We start from the raw sequence: 19,180 nt of genomic DNA, 5'->3' as shown, positions 1-19,180 counted from the left end.
CATGTTGCCCACATGCCTGTGATCTGCTGCACCATGGACACAGGGGCAGGAACACATGGAGGACAGCAAACACCAGCATGGCACAGGAGTTGACACGAGGGCACTGTGGCTCCCAAGGATTTTTGCTCGTCTGCCTCGCTGTGACTAAATGCAGACATGACTCACCCGTAAGCTTGCAAATATGAGAAGAACTTTTGTTTTAACCTTGTGTTTCCCTGTTGTAGGGATGCTTATAAACTACATTTTGGATTCAACCCCTTCCTAGAACACAGGAAGAAATCTCAGCAGAGATGAGGAGCCCAATTCAGTTACCCAGGCAAGGACAGCCAGTTCTATTTCTCTTGAAGCAGGCAGGAACTTGGTATAGAGCTGGGACACATCACACTTGACCTGCTGAAGACCCTGACAGGGCACCAGCTGGAGTTCTGGAGGATCCTCCCTTGGCACAAGGCGTTTGTATGATCCCAGCTCTGAGGATTGATTTAGGCTCATCATCATAGATGCCATAGATGGGAGTGTTAAATATGGGCACCTACTTGTGATTGAGGCAGCTGAGCACCTGTGGACACCCAACAGTGCCTGGAGGACTGTTCACCTGCCCAAATACAGGTTGCACATACTGGTGACCTGAATTACTTGGTAGATTCAGCTGTATTGACCAGACCTCACTGCCTGCAAAAGGAGCTTAGCTTGTTCATGTGCAGCCATCTGCAGTGAGGGTCCCCACCAAGGTGTGTGCCCTGAGGAGCTCTGTGTCACTCTGGAATCTTGGTTTCCAGCTTGCTACTCACTGCAGCAACCTGCTCCAGTAACACCTGTACCACTGAGCTTCCTCAGGCCATCTGATTGAGAAGTTCTTTGGTAGGGGTTTCAGAGAGTTGAGGCCCTTAGACAAAAGGCCACAACCTGGTTTTCTATATGAAACATCAAGCAGCATCATAAACTGCTCCAAGAGTGAACTTCACTTTCTGCTTGGTGAAGGTCGCTGGGCTTTCCCTGCCCACCTTGGAGCAGCGCTGGATGCAGGGGTCCCGGTGCATCTCCCACCACACTGCAGCAGGCTGATGCTCCCCAGATCTCTCCATAGGGTGGAGACACGGTCCATCCCAGGAGTCCCTCGAAGCCCTTCTCTCTCCCCTTTCCCCATGAAACGCCGGTGACAGCGCAGAGCGAGGCATTGCAGACTGTTTACAGGCTTCTAGAGTTCCCAGGCACTTCAGGACAGCGTCCTGCCACTGTTTCCAAACGGACAGCCAGGACTTTTATAAGTGAACTTTCCTCTCCGTGTCTATTTATTATATGTAAACATTTGCCAGAAAAACACCACTCGGGCATGCTCAGAACCAGCCAGGTCATTGCAAAAGGCAGCGGCGGCGTCACATGCGATAAGAGCGCGGAGCGCTGCCGCCTATTCTTAGCGTGGAATGTACACAATGCCCCGCGCCCGCCGCGCTCACTGCGGCACAAACACGGCCAGAGCCGCCCTCTGTGAATCACCTACCTACTGAGAGAAACCTCCCGTGGGTCTGTAGGTTTTTGTCCAGGCTCTAGCTGTGGAAAAACTCAGCAGAGAATAAACGGCAGAGAGTAAGTGCATGCAGTGAAGGACAGCAGAAGGTAAACGTTTCTACCCTTCGGTTCCACTGCAGGCTGAGCAGTTAAGCCATGGCCGTAGATACTCATCATATTGTTCTGCCTTGGCATTTAATTTAGTCATTGTGTGTCTGATTAACATAAAAAAACCACAGCTAAGCAGAGTTAATAAATAACTTTTAATGCAGATTCCCAGCCTCTAGGGTTCCGTTCGTCCTGCTGCAGAGTTCAGCTCTGCCAGATTTGCATTCTTTGGGAGTGACTAACTCTAGAGGAAAGAGGCACAAGCTACTAAACTGCTAATACTTTAAAATAGAGAATAAATGTCTAAGTGCGTTTATTCAACATGATGGAAATGGACAAACCAATTGCTTCAGCCCTCCAGCTTTAATCCAAAATCAGTGAGATAACTTCAGTGCTTTTGCTTCTTGCCAACGACACAGGCAGTGCTGACCTCAGACTTGCAACCTATCTGATAACTTTATGAAAGTTTTAAAGGGTCTTAACGACCTTTTGGCTTTTTTATTATTTTCCCACTGTGCTTAAACCATGTTCCATTTTTTATGTGTAATAGTGAACGGATATTTACAGCAACATCAAAGTCCTGATTTGTTCCCTTGGAGCTGGATTTTTCAATAAAAGCTGCTAAGAATTTGGGGGTTTTTTTCTGACAAGTCCAGAATTAATCTCTCTCGTATTTTGCTATGGAAGAGGGATGCACTGAAGAGTTTCTCTTCAAAGACCAGGACTTCTCCTCTGAACTGCTGAGGCAGCTGAATGCTCTGCGACAGAGCAGGATGCTGACCGATGTTACCCTCTGCTCCGGGGGCTTTGAAATCCCCTGTCACCGAAATGTGCTGGCTTCCAGCAGCCCATACTTCAAGGCAATGTTCTGTAACAACTTCAGGGAGAGTCACCAGCCTAAAGTCATTCTAAAGGGCATCGACGCTGATATTTTGGATCAGATTATCCTTTATGTTTACACTGGAGAGATTCTAATATCCACTGAGAATGTCTTGTGCCTCTTTGAGACTGCGTCCATGCTGCAGTACACTAAGCTGTTTGAGGCCTGCTCTACCTACCTCCAAGACAAGCTGACCCCTGACAACTGTCTGAGCATGATCAGACTGGCAAAAATCTTGAACTGCCAAAGCTTGAATAAGAAAGCCAAGGCTATGGCTTTGAAATATTTTCCTGTGGTGGCCTCTTCTGAGGACCTGAAGGACCTCTGTCCCATGGAGCTCATAGATTACCTGGGGGATGATGAACTCTGTGGGGAGGAGGAGCAGGTCTTTGAGGCACTAATGGTCTGGATCCGGCACGACCTCCAGGCACGACAAGGCTACATGCAAGAGTTGTTCAAGAAGGTCCGGCTTCAGTACGTCCATCCAACTTTCCTGTTCCATTTCATTGCTAATGACTCACTCGTTCAGGCCTCACCCACTTGCAGGAGCATCCTGGAGTCAGCCCGGAGACACATGTTTTCCTTGTACAGCACCAACACGCCTGATATCAAACCCATGATGCATGTTCCTCGCAGGTACTCCAACCAGGAGTTCCTCATCATCATTGGTGGCAGGAAGGACAGCCAGCAGACAACGAGGGATGTCCTGCTTTATGATGACAAGACGAACCAATGGCTGAGCCTGGCCAAACTTCCCATGCGCCTCTACAAAGCCTCTGCAGTGAGTTTACACAGCAATATTTTTGTGCTCGGAGGGATGCCTGTTAGCAATAAGAAAAGTCTGGTCAGTGGTAATATTTACATTTACTCCCTCAAACTCAATCAGTGGAGGTTGATTGAGCACATGCTAGTTCCACGTTACTCCCACAGAAGCCTGGCATATAAAAATTATATTTTATCATTCGGTGGAATTGGCGAAAACCAGGAAATCCTGAATTCTGTGGAAAGATATGATAGTGTCTACAACACCTGTGAGATCATGGCAAACATGCCTGTTGCCGTCCTTCACCCTGCTGTTGCTGCCAAAGATCAGAGGGTTTACCTCTTTGGGGGAGAAGATATAATGCAAAACCCTGTTCGGCTCATCCAGGTAATGGTCATCCCTGCTTGTCATAGGCAATTTCTTCTAAGGTATTCAGCAGTCCATCACCTTCATGAGGAAATCAAACCACTCAAAAAGCGTCATTGTGTGTTGCAGCAAGAGGCAGAATGAGTTGATTCATGGCCTCAAGGAGCATTGCAGCTCTTCCATTTTCCCCTTCTGAATGTTTTTACAGCAGCCCCAGAGGCACTGCTTCGGGTGTCAGGCAGCCCTGCCACTGGTGGGCCCTAGGGCCAGGGCTGCCACAGGTGATGCTAGGGCAGGCAGCAGCATCTCCCCCTGCCTGGCTCCATGCCTGTAGCCAATCTCACCAAAATCAGTGCTTTCCACTGGGCGCTGAGCTGGGTCTCAGCCGCGCACCTGCTCGCTCGCAGCAAACGCAAACACTCGCCATCGTTAGAGCGATTAGATACTCACTCATCAAAGGGCCAGAACTGAAACTGACTGTCATTTTGGATAAACAGTTGTGTTAAAAATGTGGCTCCTGCCACATGTTGCTGGCTCTCTGCCCTGCTTTCAGCCATTACACTCTATCAGGAGGAAAACAACATTACGTTTTTTCTTATCTGATTTGAAGCTTTAGCAGCATTGAAATGTTTCTTTCCCATGACTGTTTTTCACTGTTCAAGGTGCTTTAACTAAGAAGGATCATTATCTAAGATGGTACCAGGGCATGAGCAATGCTTTATAACGGTACTTCATTATCAGGGGGAAGGAAATGTATTTATCAGTTAGTGGGGAGATGCCCTGGTGATATTTGCTGTATTAAGAAGCAGATAACATGACATAAAAGTTTGTGTCACCCAGATGCAGATGATTGAATGATCATCATCTGGCAACAGCTCTTTTTCTCACATAAATCGATAGATACCACTCTAAGTCCCTTTGCCAGTCTGAGTGCATACCAGTCACTAGCATATAGATAGCAGCTGGGCAAACAGGGTGGCTGCCAGCAGAGCTAGCTGAAGCTGAAGTTTGTTTGCCCAAGAAATTGCTAAGGCTAATAAGGAATACACAGGATAACTTGAAAATGAAATTAATCAGCTTGCTCTTTGGGAGAACTAGTTACAGTGATTTAATGGCCGTGCAAGAAGCCTTCATAAGGCAGATACACTGCTTCAGTGCATGTGCTAGCATCTCCTGAGCAGAAAATCTTGAGGATCCAAAATGCTTTCCAAGGGGAAATATTAGGGGGAAAAAAGTGGTACATTCTCAGATTTCCAGCAGTTTGACCCAGAGGATTGTATTTATTAGGGCAAAATAAAACCCAGAAGTTCCTCTGTAATTACAGATGTCAGTTAAAATGAAACATAAACAGCTGTGTGAATATATTTTCTTTTTTTTTTTTTTTTTTTGTCAGGTTTACCACGTCTCCAGGAATACGTGGTTTCGTATGGAGACCAGGGTAGTGAAGAATGTCTGTGCACCAGCTGTTGTGATTGGAGACCAGATTATCATCGTAGGTGGTAAGGGCTCTGTTTCACCTTCCCTGTCCCTCCCCTGCCCAGATCCTGTGGGTTTTCGCAGCCTTCCTGTTTGGGGTGCTCTCTCAAAAAACACCTGGATCTTGGGAAGGAAAGGAGGAGTGTGCCCACCCTCCATACACTTCTTTTCTGGAGCCTCATGGCAATTGAAGTGGAGATAAGTTCTCCATGAGGCACTTTCTTACGCCAGGGAGCAGTACCCGGATGGAGAAAACTGAGGAAAAGCCAATGCAAGTTACTGCTCTTGGGAGGAAGCCAGGAGCATGGGGGTCCTGACCCTCCCCTCCTGACTCACAGCCTGGTCCTCCCTGTCTGCTCCACTTGGAAGAATGGAAAGCAGGGTTACCACAAGGCATGGATGGCTTGTCAGGATGGATGGGCTGTAGGTCTGTGAGGTGTTGGTTGGTCTTTTAGCTGCCTCCTGGGGGTAATTATGAAATATCCCAAAAGCAGTGTGAAACACTTGGAAAGAGGAAATTTCTCTGTGTCTTTTTCAACCTGAGGACCAGCCTCTGCCTGTGGCAGTCGGGTGTATCATGTCATTGATAATTTGGCCCTCTGCAGTCCTTAATGCCTCTTCCCTGACTGCAGGCTGCCAGGACAAAGCATGTGTTGAATTATTTAAGGGAAAATGAGGCACACAGTATCTTTAGCAAAGCAGAGGTTTGAAACCAAACTGCACAGGACTTCAAGGTGGTGTCACCTCTTAGGGAGAGGCCGCTGCTATCCTTTGCAGTGGGAAGAGGGGAGGGCTGAGTCCAAAGGTCCAAGACTACTAGGCTCCTATAAAGCAGATTGCCTTCACCTCAGACCACACTCATGTTTGTCTACACGGGCGAGGTACTGCTGGGTACCAAGCTTCCACACCCCCACTGCTCCAGGGCAGTGGCCCTCTCGCCAGCGCTTGCCTCTCAGCTGGTACAAGTTATATCACCCCTGAGAGGAAGAGCTGTCCACTGGGTCACTGGCATGGTGGCCAGCACAAATGTGGTGCTGAGGGAGTGGAGTGAGCACTGGTGGCACCATGCTGTTGCATACCCAGCTCCAGTCAGCAGACAGCTACAGCTACAACCCAGCAAGGCCATCACATGTGCCACTGGTTTCTGTATTTCCTAGTGAAGCTCTAGGACTCTGTTTTCAGATGTTTGAAGGCATGTGCAGGTAACTGCAAGCTGTGTTTGACAGATTGGTTGCCTGATGCATGGGCTTTGTGGTACTCATCAAGCCTTGGCTGCCAAGGTGCTACAAGACAGGATGAGAACAGACAGGAAAGGAAGATAGGCAGCCAGGCATTCCTCTGACACATCATCACTTATTAGTTTATAAATCTTAATTCTGCCAAATTATGTACTACTATAATATGTTTTATTGAAGACCAGCATGAAATACATCATTATTATTCCTTCTTCTGACCATAAGAGCTTAATTCCCATCTGTCTCTTCCACCTCTGGCTTTGTATTCAGGGTACACCCGGAGAATAATTGCTTATGATACAAAAGGCAACAAGTTTGTTAAATGTGCAGACATGAAGGACAGACGAATGCACCATGGGGCCACTGTAATCAAGAACAAGCTGTATGTCACAGGAGGACGATGTCTCACCTCAGACAATGTCATCAAGGACCTGGATTCCTTGGACTGCTATGATCCAGAGACTGACACGTGGACACCAAAGGGAAAACTGCCGCACAAACTCTTTGACCATGGGTGCCTGACACTCCAGTGTGTCCCCTGTTCTAACCTTCTCTAACTGACTCTTGGTACTTCTTGACATTTTGTGCTTTTCTTCCCAGAAAGAACCCACCTCACTCTTCAGAGAGCACATGGGGAATCTTCATGGGGTCACACAAAGTCCTGACCTTGAAGGCACCAGCAGCATTAGTCCTTCCAGACCCTGTGCCAGAAAGGCCATGGGCTTTGCTCACACTCTGTTCACCTGGCTGATATTGCATGTGGTGCTGCTGAGTCCTGTCTGGAGGCCTTACCCAGCATCTCAAGAGGAAACAGGGAAAAGATACTGGCTAAGAACCCAGTGTTGGATCTGTCCTTGTACAGACTTTAAAAGTGAAGGGGGATGCTGCTGTCTCCAGGGAAAGTAAGATCTTTGCTGTCATGCAGACTCAGCTGTGTGCCACAGCCCTGTGCTGCTCATTGCTGACCGAGCTTTCCATCTCCAGTGGTGGCAGTGTTTAGAATAGGAAGCCCCAAGCTCCAGTCTTGTAGCTAGCCCAGGAGCAGCTGCCTGAGTTCACTGTGGTATTCAGATCATAAAAAATAAAATTTTCATGTTCCTATCAGCTAATTAGAAATTGGCAAAAGACTGATGCTTTGATCTGAACTCTCATATTGCAACAAGAAGCAGATTTGACTTTTCTGAGCTAACACTCTTCCACAGTGCAAGGAAGATTTTTGTTCCATCTGCCTGCCCTCTGAAGAATCAGGAGAAGACACGATGGAAATTAAGATTGTCTGCACCTTCTTTTTCAAGGGATCTTATTTTGCAGGGATCTTCCTTCTTTGGCATGAGGAATAGCAGTGGACTTAGTCAGGATGACTTTGGCTGATGGAGTTCCTGAAATGTAGAATAGCAGAGAGGACACATGGAGGAAAGGGATGTAAAAGAGAAGAGGTGTTTTGGAGGAACAATTTCTTTTTCCCTTTCTCCTCTCTCCAAACCACTGGAAAAAAGCCCATGAGACAAAGCCAGTGACAGGAAGCCAGCTTTCCAAGAAGAACAACTCTAAATCTGCCACTTGGCAAAACAGCTCTGCTCCACCAATATTTTCGTGGGGTTCTGCTACTAAGTGCATACTTTTAAAGGGAGGGGATTAATCATCAGACACTGAACAGGCTGTGAACTGCTGTTAGGTCACCAGGCTTGGTAAGACTGCTGAGATAGCAAGGAGCTTTACAGATGACCACTATCCAGAAAGCCTGGCAGAAACAACACCCCATCTTCTTCATATTTGAAAAAAAGTGGAACTTTTCAAAAGGTACAGGATGGCACAAGGAAACCGTGCTCAACCTTCCTCTTCACAAAAGACTGCACAGCCGTGTGGTCACCAGCACATTGCAGAAAACCAGCTCCAGACACTAAGAACCCCTCCCATAAATTGAGCAGAAGAGTGACAGAAATAGTTAACAAAGTGGAGGGCTGGAAGGAAGTATTTAGTATCAACTGCTGGTTTAACAATGGAAAATAAAAGGGCTATTATTGTTTGCATGAGCTTTGTGTTCAGGAGTCCCCATTTTTCCCTCCCTTTGTTGATAAAGGGAATTGTTTTTGCATCAGTGGGTATTGCCAAGGTTTCCTTCTAAGGACCTGAGTAAACCTGTGAAAAATGAGTGGGAACTCAAACTTCTCTCCCAGCTCAGAAGCCTTTGGCTAGATTTCTGTTCTGTCTTTCAGTCTATATCATCATCTCCTCCCTGTGCAGAGCAGAACGAAATCATGGCATTTGCCAAATTGAGCTGAAGCAGTGATTCATCCTGTTTCCTCACAGACCAGCTCCAGCTCTCTGGAGAAAGAAGCCTTGTCATGGCCAATTATGGAAAGTCTGCCCCAGGGAGATGTTTATTCCTAACCCTGCAGTGCTGCCTTCCCAAACTCCATCCTGTTGTGACCCCACTCAGCTCCAAACTCCAGGAGACGCCAGTTGCTGCCATGCATTTTAGCTGACACATATTCCTGCCAGGCTCGTGACTGTACCCAAAACTAAGGGGAAAAAAAAGTTGACTTGGGGCCATAATCCCGTGTTTGCAAACCATTGCCTCAGTCATAGGTTTATGCTTAGAAGCAAACAGACTTTTTTTAATTCCCGTATCATATAACTAGTGATTTTCTCTGTGTTCATGTGAGACCAAGCAGTACCTTGCATAGCTGGGCAGGAAATGGGGAGGGGATTATGCAAAAAGGATTATGCAAAAAGGATTATGCTCCTGCAAAAAGGAGCAGGGTTGTGGCAGAATTGAGCACAGCATCTTTCCACCATCTCTTGGGGAGCCCTCACTTGACCCCCAGGTCCTTGGAAATGCCAAGGGCTACGGGAAGCTCTGCTCTGGCTGCAACCTTGTGCTCCTTTCCTTCACAAACCTCTCACCTCATGCCCATAATTCAAGGAATTTGGGATTGCTGGGCAGTAAATTCAAAGCCTGTTTTCTAATAGGCTTTTGTCTTGTGGTGAATTTGGATGCAAACTCTGACAAAACTTTTGGGAGTTGAAATCAGAAAACAGTGTTGAGCTTTCCAAGACAGATGAGGGATAGCAAAGTTGCTCAGTCATTTGTAGGGAGCACACAGCTCCAGGATGGGATACTCAGTTCTGAGTGGGCATGATGGGGAGAAGGGATGTTGCCTTTCTGATCAGGTGCTGAGCACCACCTGGCCCTCCTAGACCAGTACCTAATACCATCCCCACTGCTCTGCAGTTGTAAAAGCACTCCTAGCAAGGGTTGGCCAAGGTGCCTCTTTCTCCATTGTCAGGAGAGGATTTTTTGGAGCAGGATCTGCAAGGTTGTTACTACCTGATACACTTTTACATGCTTTTTCAGAGGTCTGATCATCTAAATATTCAAGCATTTGAGTACTCACCTAGATAGGAATCCCCCATGGGAGAGCAGCAAGGTTCTTCACAAGGCAGTGATGGCCCCATGAAAAGGTGGGAATTTGTTGCTCTTCATTTAATAACCATAGAAGCCATGGAAAAGAGGCTTTTTAAAAAGATTTCTTCTTGCAACTTCTAGAAGGGTTAAGCACCTGCCACATTTTTTTCAAATTAGGGAGTGTTCTAAAACTTCATCACCTCCAAGGCCTTGTCCTCAGGTGCCCTGACACAGTCACTAGGCCAAGGAAACCATAGGACCACGTGGCTGAAACCAGTCTCTTCCGTGGTTCAGTGAGTTACCCAGTCCCTCATGGTACTTGTCCAAAACACTGAAAATCTGCCATGAGCTGCTCTGATCCCTCCCCAAGTAACAAACTTGAGGTCTTATTGGCCTCAGAGCTTTTAATACTGTCGTCTTTGTGCTGTACCTTCTGCCACAGAGATAAAGGGCAATCGATTGACCCTTTTAGATTCCATATATTTTTTACATCTTTCGAGTTTATTAGGATGTTTCAAAGTCTGTAGACTAAACAAACCCAGCCCTTTCAATCTTTCCTCATAAGTCATGTTTTCTAGACCTCTGATCATTTTTGTTGCTCTCCTCTGGACAATTTTCAGTTTGTCTGTTGGTGGTTTTTTTATTTATTTAAGTGCAAGGCCATGGTTCAGCCTTGCAGTTCTGAGAAGGGCAATAAACCCTTTCTGCATCTTACCTACAGCATTCCTGGTCTCAGAGCCCAGAAGGATTTTGCTTTTCACAGCAGCAGCACTGACTGGGGTTCAGCTGTCGTCGCAGTTAAGGAATGTTTGCAAGTTTGGGCAAGGTCACATGGAAAAACTGCAGGACATCCAGAATCTCCCGGGTTTATTCTCTAACTCCATCTTTGCTTTGGCTCATCAGGATCCCAAGTCCGAACCTGTTGAAAACAATGTCCCTCAATGGCTTCAACAAGGGACATGACCCTAGTTATTGTGTTCACAGCTGGATTTTTCACTAATTCTCTTAATTTTAACAGCAAATATTTAATGGTTGACTCATCTTTTTTTTTTTTTTTTTAGTACTAGGGGAAAAGTTTTAGGCAAAAAAATAAAAGGAAGGGAGGAGATTGCAGTTTCTTTTCAACTTTCTTCCCCTTGCCTTGCTGCAAACCCAGAGCTGAGTCCTGCTGCACAGGGAGCCTATGGCAGCAACTTTGCTTTGATCTCAGCAAAGAGTCGTAGGTTAAGCCTGTGTTTTTTCACTGTAACCATTTATCAAACAATGCGGTCCTTTCCAAGGGCAGCCTTTTTCTTCTGCAATAATATGTTTATAATTATAATGCATTTCCTGCTTCTTTCTGATTAAACACACCTGACAAAGTAGGAAAGATGTCAATGCATAAATAAATGGGCACACCAAGTTCATTGCTTTGTCAGTCCTCTTTTTCCAAATGCCAAGGAGTTCATTGCGAGGTGAATCCTCTAGTTGAGAAGGAAACAACTGGGTAGAGCATATATGAATAGCATACAGGGTAATTTATCCCTGGCATTGTTCCTTAGCCTGACCTGAGAGCCATTAATAATTGACAGCAGCAAAAACAATCCCTTTTTAAAAATATAAACATCCATACTTTTTTCCAGCTGCTTGAAAACTCCTCCCGCAGAAGTTGAAGTCATATTCTCCATGGCACAATGAGCATGAATTCCTCAGTGCAAGGTTGCACCTGCAAAGGAGCTGAGATATGGTAATTAGTAATCTGCTAATGATGTTTTCAGTGTCTAAATTCGATGAGTTTGCCCACAGTCCAAATGAAGCAGAGTTCTTATGGACAAACTGATGTCTCAGGCTGCTGGTGCCACCAATGTCCACAGGGCTCCTCCGGGTTTGCGTCGGAGCCCTGAGACATTGATCTGGCCTCTTCTGTTTATTGATGTTTCCAAAATAGTAGCAGAGTAGCGAGGAGCCCGACTGCTCTGTCACTCGGCAAGTCACCCACTGGCTCCAGCTGCTGCCTGTCACTTCTCTCCCCAGAGCTCTTTGTTTGCCTGCACTTCTTTCATGTTGCAAGAACCCTTTCCCAGAAAAGCAAGCAGCAGCACATCTCGAGCAGCCCTGGGCCAACAGGCACATGTCTTGTGGCTGCTTTAAAGACAAGGCATCCCCACAGCTGCTGGAGACTTTTGCCTTAAGAGTCAGGGGTGAGCCATGAGGTAAAACCCTGCTGGAGGTGCGAAAAGGCAGAAGAATCTGGTCCACTTCTCAGGAGATGCTTGTAACCATCCTCCTATACCTAAACTTCCCATGTCTAGTTCTCTGAAGTTTGTTTCTTGATCAGGTTGTGCCTTCTGATGAATAAGCCATGTCCCACCACCCCTCCCTAAAGCAGGCATGCTGGGACAAGGAACAAAGGCGTGTCTGCTTCCCCAGATCCCCCAGTGCCACATCTGTAATGACATCCCTTGAGTTTTGCCCTGGTGTTGGCACATTGTTGAGTTTTCTCTTTGCTCTTGGATGCCTTCCTAGGCTCTGCAGTTGCCCTGAACCAATGTTTGGATGTGGCAATGACTGCCCAGAGCACCAGGAAGTGACACCAAGGACTCTCAAGTCCAAATTTTCAAATTGATGGGATGCTTCTGGTCTGGAAAATCAGCCCAAAGGAATCTGAGCCTTAGAGCTGAACCCTGGCACCTCTCTGTAAGACCTGGGAGACTCTAGGGGAATGTGTTCAGCCCCGAGGAGCAGAGAACAAACTTGATGGAGAGTGCTGCAATGTGAAACTTGGCTACAAAGCTGCAGTGCTGGGAAAGGGCAGTGTTTTATCCAGATCAGCAGCAAGCCCTGGAATTAATAGGCTTGATTAAACTATTTTGATGTGCATGGTATGTGAAGATAAGGGCCCAATTCCCTAGGGTTTCCAGTGAAAATCAGATGTTAAGATAACAGTACGTGACATTCTCTGACAGGAGTAAGGAACACTGCTGGAAGACAAGTACAGACCAAGGGGCAAAAGAGGCACTTCTTCAGAGAGCAAAGTTACCATGAACTTGCTGGATCTGTTTCAATGCTGAAATGACGTGGACCCTGGCACCAGGCAGATCGAAAGCAAGGGAACTGTGCCTGCTTTGTGTTGTTATGACACATATATTTCCCTGAAAATGACATTAAAATTTACCAGAGGCTCAAACATTGTTCTGTTTATCTATTCCCTGGGTAGGATCTTAGAGGCAGCCCGAGCACTGCAGAATGCAGCCTCTGTGAAGGAAACTTGGCCTCTGGCATGAGGACCATCAGCAAATGTGAAATGGGAAGCCAGCACGTCAGGGCATACATGACTGTGTCCCACAGCCTCCTGTCAGGGCTGCATCCCTTGGAGACACACGGAGGGGTGAGCCACGGGAGGAACTCCCTGCCATGCCCTGAGCTTTGCCAGAGAGGGAGCAGATGGCTCAGAATGATTCCTCCCCATCGCATTGACCCTGGCTTCGTCCTGTGCAGAAACATGGAAAGGCTCCTCATCACCCAGGCTGTGTCAACAGTGCCTCAGGGTGCTTCGGGACACATTTCAGCCCTGGCACTCCCTTGCAGTGGAACTTGAAGCTGAATTAATTCATTAATTAATGAATTAATTCACAGTGTGGACTAATCCATGTGTGTGCACGTAGAGCCATGGCATCCAACAGAGAAGACTCCCAGAAACTTAACTGAGTGCCACTCAAACCTTGACCAAGGAGGAAAGCAGGGCGATCCTATGGATGTTCTTCAAGATGCTGTGATATTTAATGGCTAATTCAGACCTTTTCAAATGAAGGAGGTCTTTGGGCTTGGCAGATTCTGACTGAAGGCTTCTGGCTGAGAGATCCTGTTTACAGCCTACAAGAGCTGTCTGCTCATAATAACTTGAAAGAAATGTCAGTAAATAGAGCTTGTTTCTTCTTCCAGGGGGCTCTGGAAATTTTTTCAGGGGAAAAGTAGCAACACACAATGAAAGAAGGGCTGCAGGCAAACTGAACTACAAATGGCAGGGAAGCCAAAAGCATGTTTGCCCTTCCAACCTTGCGCATATGTTTTTTATGGCATGAAATGTGACAGGCACAGTTGATCACAGATATCAAGCTGAGAGTCTGTTATTTGTGATGGCAGCATAAAATACACAGGCCCTCACTCCAAAGAGCTTGAGAAGAGAAATTGGGAGCTGAGGACACAGATGGCCCTCAGAGCACCATCAGCTGGACTTTCAAAGCATCCAGCTTGTTTATTAGGCAAGAGCAACACCTTACGCCATAACCTGGGTAACTGAAGTAGAAGTGAAATAAAATAAAATAAAATAAAATAAAATAAAATAAAATAAAATAAAATAAAATAAAATAATAAAATTCAGCTCTTCCATGTGTCTCTCTGGTCCACAGATCAGCACACAAATATGATCAAATAAATACCAAGGCCCAGGACTTTCTGGAAACTTGGGCAAAGCTGGCTGCACCAACCTTTCTATCCCCAGGTGCCTCATAGCCAGAAGGGAACCATTACCCTTCACCTAGAAGAATTCCCTTCACTTAAGAAGAGTTTTTTCCTCTGATTTTCCCTTCTAAGATTTTTCCCTTCCCAGGAAAAGTAGCAGAAGGGGTGGGACAACTCCAGGAATGGGCACACACCTGGGAAATTGGATCCCTTCTGCTTTTAAAAACAAGTGATTTATAGAGTAAGGACTGAACATTCAGACAGCTCAGGAAACTCTGATTTCCAGGAACAAGCTATAAAAGCCATTTAGATTGTCTGAAAATACTTTGACATTTCCCTTTCACATTTCCAAAGCAATTTCAAAGGTAATAGGTAGTGCAGTCCAATCTTCCTAGGACTGCCACCAGTGAAGGGAAATGCAGCTGGGAAAATGGATCAATAGGAATTTGCCTTTATCATATTTGTTTTCTAGAACACACTTTCCTCTACAGATTTGGTGCTGGACTATTGCTAATGCATGGATTTTCATGTAAGTACAACATACCAATTTGTTTCTGCAGTATGTTGGTGAGCTCAGCTTGATGAGGAGAAAATCTCTGCCCAGGTTTTAGTAGAAACCTTCAGCCACACTGATACTGCCAGGCTCAGTGGGATAGGCACTTGCAAACAGCATGAGTCATTTGCCCTGGAGCTGTAGGAGCAGAAAAGATCTGGAGATCTAGATCAAATTGGTGAATCTGCAGCAGCTGACACAATTTAAGAAGTTAAGCCTATTTATAGACAAATGAGGGTAATTTTCATAGCTGAAGGGATTGTATTTTTTTTTCAATAAACTAATAATAAATTCTAGGGAGGAGAATACTGAGATCTTTACTCAGATAACACTTTAGAGATGAGAGGAAGCTTGTCCAAGATGAGGATGAAGGAGCCAGTAACTCAAGAGAGCATTGTCCTCTCCATGAATTAAGTTTTGCTTTCAGGACAGTACAAAGCATCCCTGCAGAGCCAGATCTTGAGCTCCCTGCCTGGTGCATAGGTGGGACCCACACAAGTGCATCTGAAGAGGGAAACAGGGAGACACAGAATAGATTTGCATCTGCCAGGAAACAAATAGCTTATTTTCAGAGGCATTTTTGTTATCACTTCTTGTCTTACTTCTTCTTTAGTGAAATATAATGTTTATTATTAAAAGGGAACAGCATTTTGCTCTTTTAGTGACATGAAATTAAGTAAACATTTTTGAACAGACAAATTGTGAACATTTAGCCTTACAGTCCTGTGGTAGATCATCCCCCTTCTCATTCTGGTCATGTCATTTGCCTGTAGATGATGTCTCACGGCAGAATTAGCTCAAAGCTACTTCAAATTTTGCCTAAAGTCTGACTTGAGGAAACCCTCTTGGTTACCACTAATGGTGAAATGAGATTAGTTTGCTACTGGGTATCTGCTGTGCAGTTATGTGGCATCACCAGTAAGTGAGAAAGGATCTGACTTGCTGAGTGATTGTGAGTAAAACATTCTTTCTTTCATGTCTCCAATGTCACGTCATTAAAATAACAATGAAACCAACCCCATAAGGGCATTTCAAACGAACCTGTTAAAGCCTAAAAAACTCTGCCAAAGATTGCTTTTGTCCAATCCTACTGCAGCTACTTGCTCTTTAGGAACTAGCCACACCTGTAGAAACAGTGCTCTTAATTAATATAATTATGATCTTAAATGAATTCATCTTGATAAGCACAAAAACTTAGGAAAAGAATATAGGACTGATTTTGATTGAGGGTACCCACCCCCCACCTCCACCCAGGGAAAAAAAAAAAAAAAAAAAAAGAAAAAGAAGGAAAGCTAGCAGGACTGGGTGCTGAAGTTAGCCCCCATATCCTTTCTTTTCCTAAGATGTAGGGGTTTTAACATTGCTTTCCATAGAAATCAAGGATGTATTGACTATGGACTTACTGACCCATAGGGAAAACAGGACCTCATCAAAAGGACACAAACACCAGCAGGATTTGCAGGTGGATTGGGCCTATGGGCTAGTGATGCTTTCACTTAAGCAAAGGCTATCTTGCTTGGAGGCAATCTCCAAGTAAGCTTGAAGATTTGAAAATCATCCCTTTAAGGTCATTTGAAACTTTTTTCCAAATTCAGCAAAATTATGTTTGGATGTATGGAGCACTCCACACACTCAATTCCCAAGTCTGCAATTTCAGATCATGCCAAAACATAGCATTTCCATAACATGCATTTCTATATCCCAGCTCTGCAGAACCAGGTCCCTGCTTGTCTTCCTGGAAAAAATCAAGTTTCTCTGTTCTTTTAATGTTTTTACACCAGCCTTTCTGAGACGCCTTCTTATAACATCCTCTCAGCATCTGTTTTATTTTAAAAGGATAAAAATGCATTGAAGTCTCACACATTCTTGCTGCTTTCAAGCTTCTCTAATTACGTTATTTATGTGAATTCATTCCCTTTTTCTGTTAGGATTTTTTTTTTTAGTTTAAATTTCATATACTCAGTGGCAAAGACAGAGACCTGCAGGGTGTGTTGTTTTAAAAACCATTTTATTTTGTCTGCTCTGTGATGAAAACATCTCTGCAAATGCAGGATTGCAAAGATGTTTGGGCACCTGCCATCACTCTATTAACTTTAAGCTGATCCTAGGAACTGGCAGTACTTGACTATCCGGTTCCCAAGTAGCATTTCTGAACTGCAGGAGTCCTTCAATCTTGTCTTCCAAGTATGATTCCTTGGGTGCCTGCACTCACCACCTGTCTTGGTAAGCTCAAGTCAGCCTGAAATCTTCAGTTAACATGAGACATCTTCATTCTTTGGCCTCTGCATGTGTGTCTCAGTACAAAAGGGGACACAGTGTGAAGATGCCCAAGCTGGCAACCCAGGAGGCTCAACAGCATAAACTTTATCAGCACTTGTGCAAGTCAGAATTCCTGCTTTATGCCCCAGAGCTTGACCTGACAGGAGATTGGTCAAAGGCTTCAAAGCAGCCTTGTGGCATTGGCTGAGCCTACCAAGACTAGCATGGGGGTCCCTGGATCTCCCCGTTTTTCACGACTTCCCAAAAGCAGCTCCAGTCAGTGTGCTTCAAGCAGGGCTAGCAAATCAAGCAACTGCTTTTGAAAACTCTGGCCTTGGTCTTTGTGACCAGATCCTCTTGGTAACAGCACTGCCTGGAGCGAGCAAAGAGCTTTCCTTGTTTTCCTCAGTCAGAACTCAAGCAAACTTTTGCTGACCTTTTCATTTTGGCCATTTGATTTCAATGGGAAATGGACTGCACAGGGAAATTGGACCTCACGCCTTGTATATTTTCTCTAATATTCTTTTATCTTCACTAAAAAACATTTACTAATATATTAAGCTAATGTTTCTCTACAGAGGGTCACACACAGTTCAGCATGCATCTTGCATCCAAAGATTTCTCCAGGTCTCTAGTGTTAAGTTTTTCTAAACAGGTCGGCTATTTACTTGCTGTTACTGAAGGGAACAAGCAGAGCCCTTCTAGTTGACATCTAAAATAATGAAAGGAAAACCATATGTAAACCATACTTTCTGGAAATAAACTAACCCTTCTACATTTACAGGGTCAGGGGAGTACGAGTGACCCCACATATCCCCGTGTGACTGCCCAAGTTTCTACATAGCAGGAGAAAACAGGTCACACAGATGTAGTTACAGAAGTTGAAATGGGGATGCAGGGAAGATGAGGAAAGACTGCCAGATTTAGAGTAACAGGTGGTTCCTCTGTGGCATCCACAAGGAACGAGTGGTGCAGGGTGCTGAGAGCAACCTCTGCCGAGGCGCCTGCACAACACGGGGTGGAAAAGTGTCTGCAGGGATGGGGCACCATGGAAAATAAACAGAGGAACCTGCACATGTAGCATCAGCCCTTTCCTATAATTGGTCCTGCAAGGAACTTCAGAGAAACCCGACCCAGTGATAAAGACTGTACCTTAGGATTTTGGAAAAATGTGATTTGGGCACCTGCTGCCCAGACTGTGTCTTACTAGCAAGAAACAGCTTGTCCACGATGCATGGATCCCAGCAAGTGCCTAAATACCTTCACAGACATGGGTGTTGTGGTCTCAGTTCTCCTGTTTCCTTTCCATGCTGAGCAGAAAATAGCTGGTCTCTAGTTTGCACGTTGGAGAAGACAAATGCACTCAGCCGTGTCAAATGCTATTTGAAAAGAGGTTTGTATTTTAGGGGCCCGCTCAACTCAGAAGAAATAACCCATTCCCATTTCCAGCCCAGCAGAGGCACCTCATGTGACCCTGCAAGTTTCTGCCCAGCAGAGGACAGGTCACACAGAGACTGTGACAGAAATCCAAGCAGAGAACTGTGATTCAGAGATTATCAAACCCTGGCAGCTATGGGAGTGAACTCAGAGCAGTCAAGAAGAAAACAATTAGCACAAGGTTTGAAATAGTCTCTGGGGAAGCTCAGAGAGACTTCCTATAGGCATTTCAGTGTCTCATATGGACACTAAGCTGGGTTCTCCACCATTCCACCCCTCATGTGAGCACTGGCACGTAAAGTAACCACAAAATACTACAGTCATCATTTACCTCCAATTCATGTTATGAAGGCTGCCCAAGAGAAGGAAGAGCTGTATTTTAACATACTAAGCTTACAAGATCACACTGCTGCCATGTGCCCAGGGCTTTGAAAAGGTGCAGCCAGACCCTCCCTAGTCCCACTGACCTTTTCCCATTGATGTCTAACATCAGGCCTGCCTGTAGGAGCAGAGACCAAACCAGTCCAGAGTGGCAGTTCCTTGGCAGGAACTTTGTTCACCTTTCAGTGCCACATTTAATAACTCTGGGTGGTACTTATTGGAATACATTTTCCAGCAAGTGGCATGCCAAAGCCTTGATGAAATCAGACCTTCTGTCTGATGTCAATCACCTACCCTTTGCCAGTTCAAAGTGCTATCTGTGCTGGAAAGGCAAGTCCCAAGAAGTGCTTCAGCCCTGAGCACT

At 45.4% G+C, this 19,180-nt stretch overlaps 1 protein-coding gene and 1 long non-coding RNA gene across 7 annotated transcripts in view; one reads left to right on the top strand and one right to left on the bottom strand.

Annotated features, from left to right (window-relative positions):
* The window catches only part of LOC135284646 (uncharacterized), a 34,586-nt gene that overhangs the window by 4,376 nt on the left and 11,030 nt on the right, over positions 1-19,180 (bottom strand). Inside the window, exon 2 of the long non-coding RNA XR_010349906.1 lies at positions 15,781-15,863. This is a non-coding gene — a long non-coding RNA (uncharacterized LOC135284646). The remainder of the gene's footprint in view (positions 1-15,780; positions 15,864-19,180) is intronic.
* On the top strand, positions 1,403-14,027 carry KLHL38 (kelch like family member 38). Of its 6 annotated transcripts, XR_010349872.1 has the most exons (5): positions 1,403-1,617; positions 2,168-3,647; positions 5,020-5,125; positions 11,369-11,472; positions 12,692-14,027. XR_010349872.1 is itself a non-coding variant. In XM_064396216.1 (4 exons), the coding sequence occupies exons 2-4, from the start codon at positions 2,298-2,300 to the stop codon at positions 11,374-11,376; spliced, it is 1,464 nt and encodes a 487-aa protein (XP_064252286.1). In that variant the 5' UTR covers positions 1,403-1,617; positions 2,168-2,297; the 3' UTR covers positions 11,377-14,027. The 6 variants fall into 6 exon arrangements, 5 of the variants coding, with proteins under 5 accessions (XP_064252286.1, XP_064252293.1, XP_064252265.1 ...); XM_064396216.1 differs by having other exon boundaries at positions 11,369-14,027; XM_064396223.1 differs by lacking the exons at positions 11,369-11,472; positions 12,692-14,027 and adding an exon at positions 6,608-9,037 and having other exon boundaries at positions 2,168-3,278.

Source organism: Passer domesticus, chromosome 1 (assembly GCF_036417665.1).
Source record: "Passer domesticus isolate bPasDom1 chromosome 1, bPasDom1.hap1, whole genome shotgun sequence".
NCBI lineage: Eukaryota > Metazoa > Chordata > Aves > Passeriformes > Passeridae > Passer > Passer domesticus.
Note: the sequence above shows the minus strand (reverse complement) of the source record. Positions and strands in the feature narration are given on the sequence as shown.

What these genes read in the sequence shown, in the direction of transcription:
- KLHL38 (XM_064396184.1), top strand. Translation starts at nt 2,298, where the DNA reads ATGGAAGAGGGATGCACTGAAGAGTTTCTCTTCAAAGACCAGGACTTC. An exon ending in ACCCTGTTCGGCTCATCCAG is followed by an intron (nt 3,648 to 5,019) that starts GTAATGGTCATC and finishes TTTTTTTGTCAG; the next exon opens with GTTTACCACGTCTCCAGGAA. An exon ending in CCAGATTATCATCGTAGGTG is followed by an intron (nt 5,126 to 6,607) that starts GTAAGGGCTCTG and finishes CTTTGTATTCAG; the next exon opens with GGTACACCCGGAGAATAATT.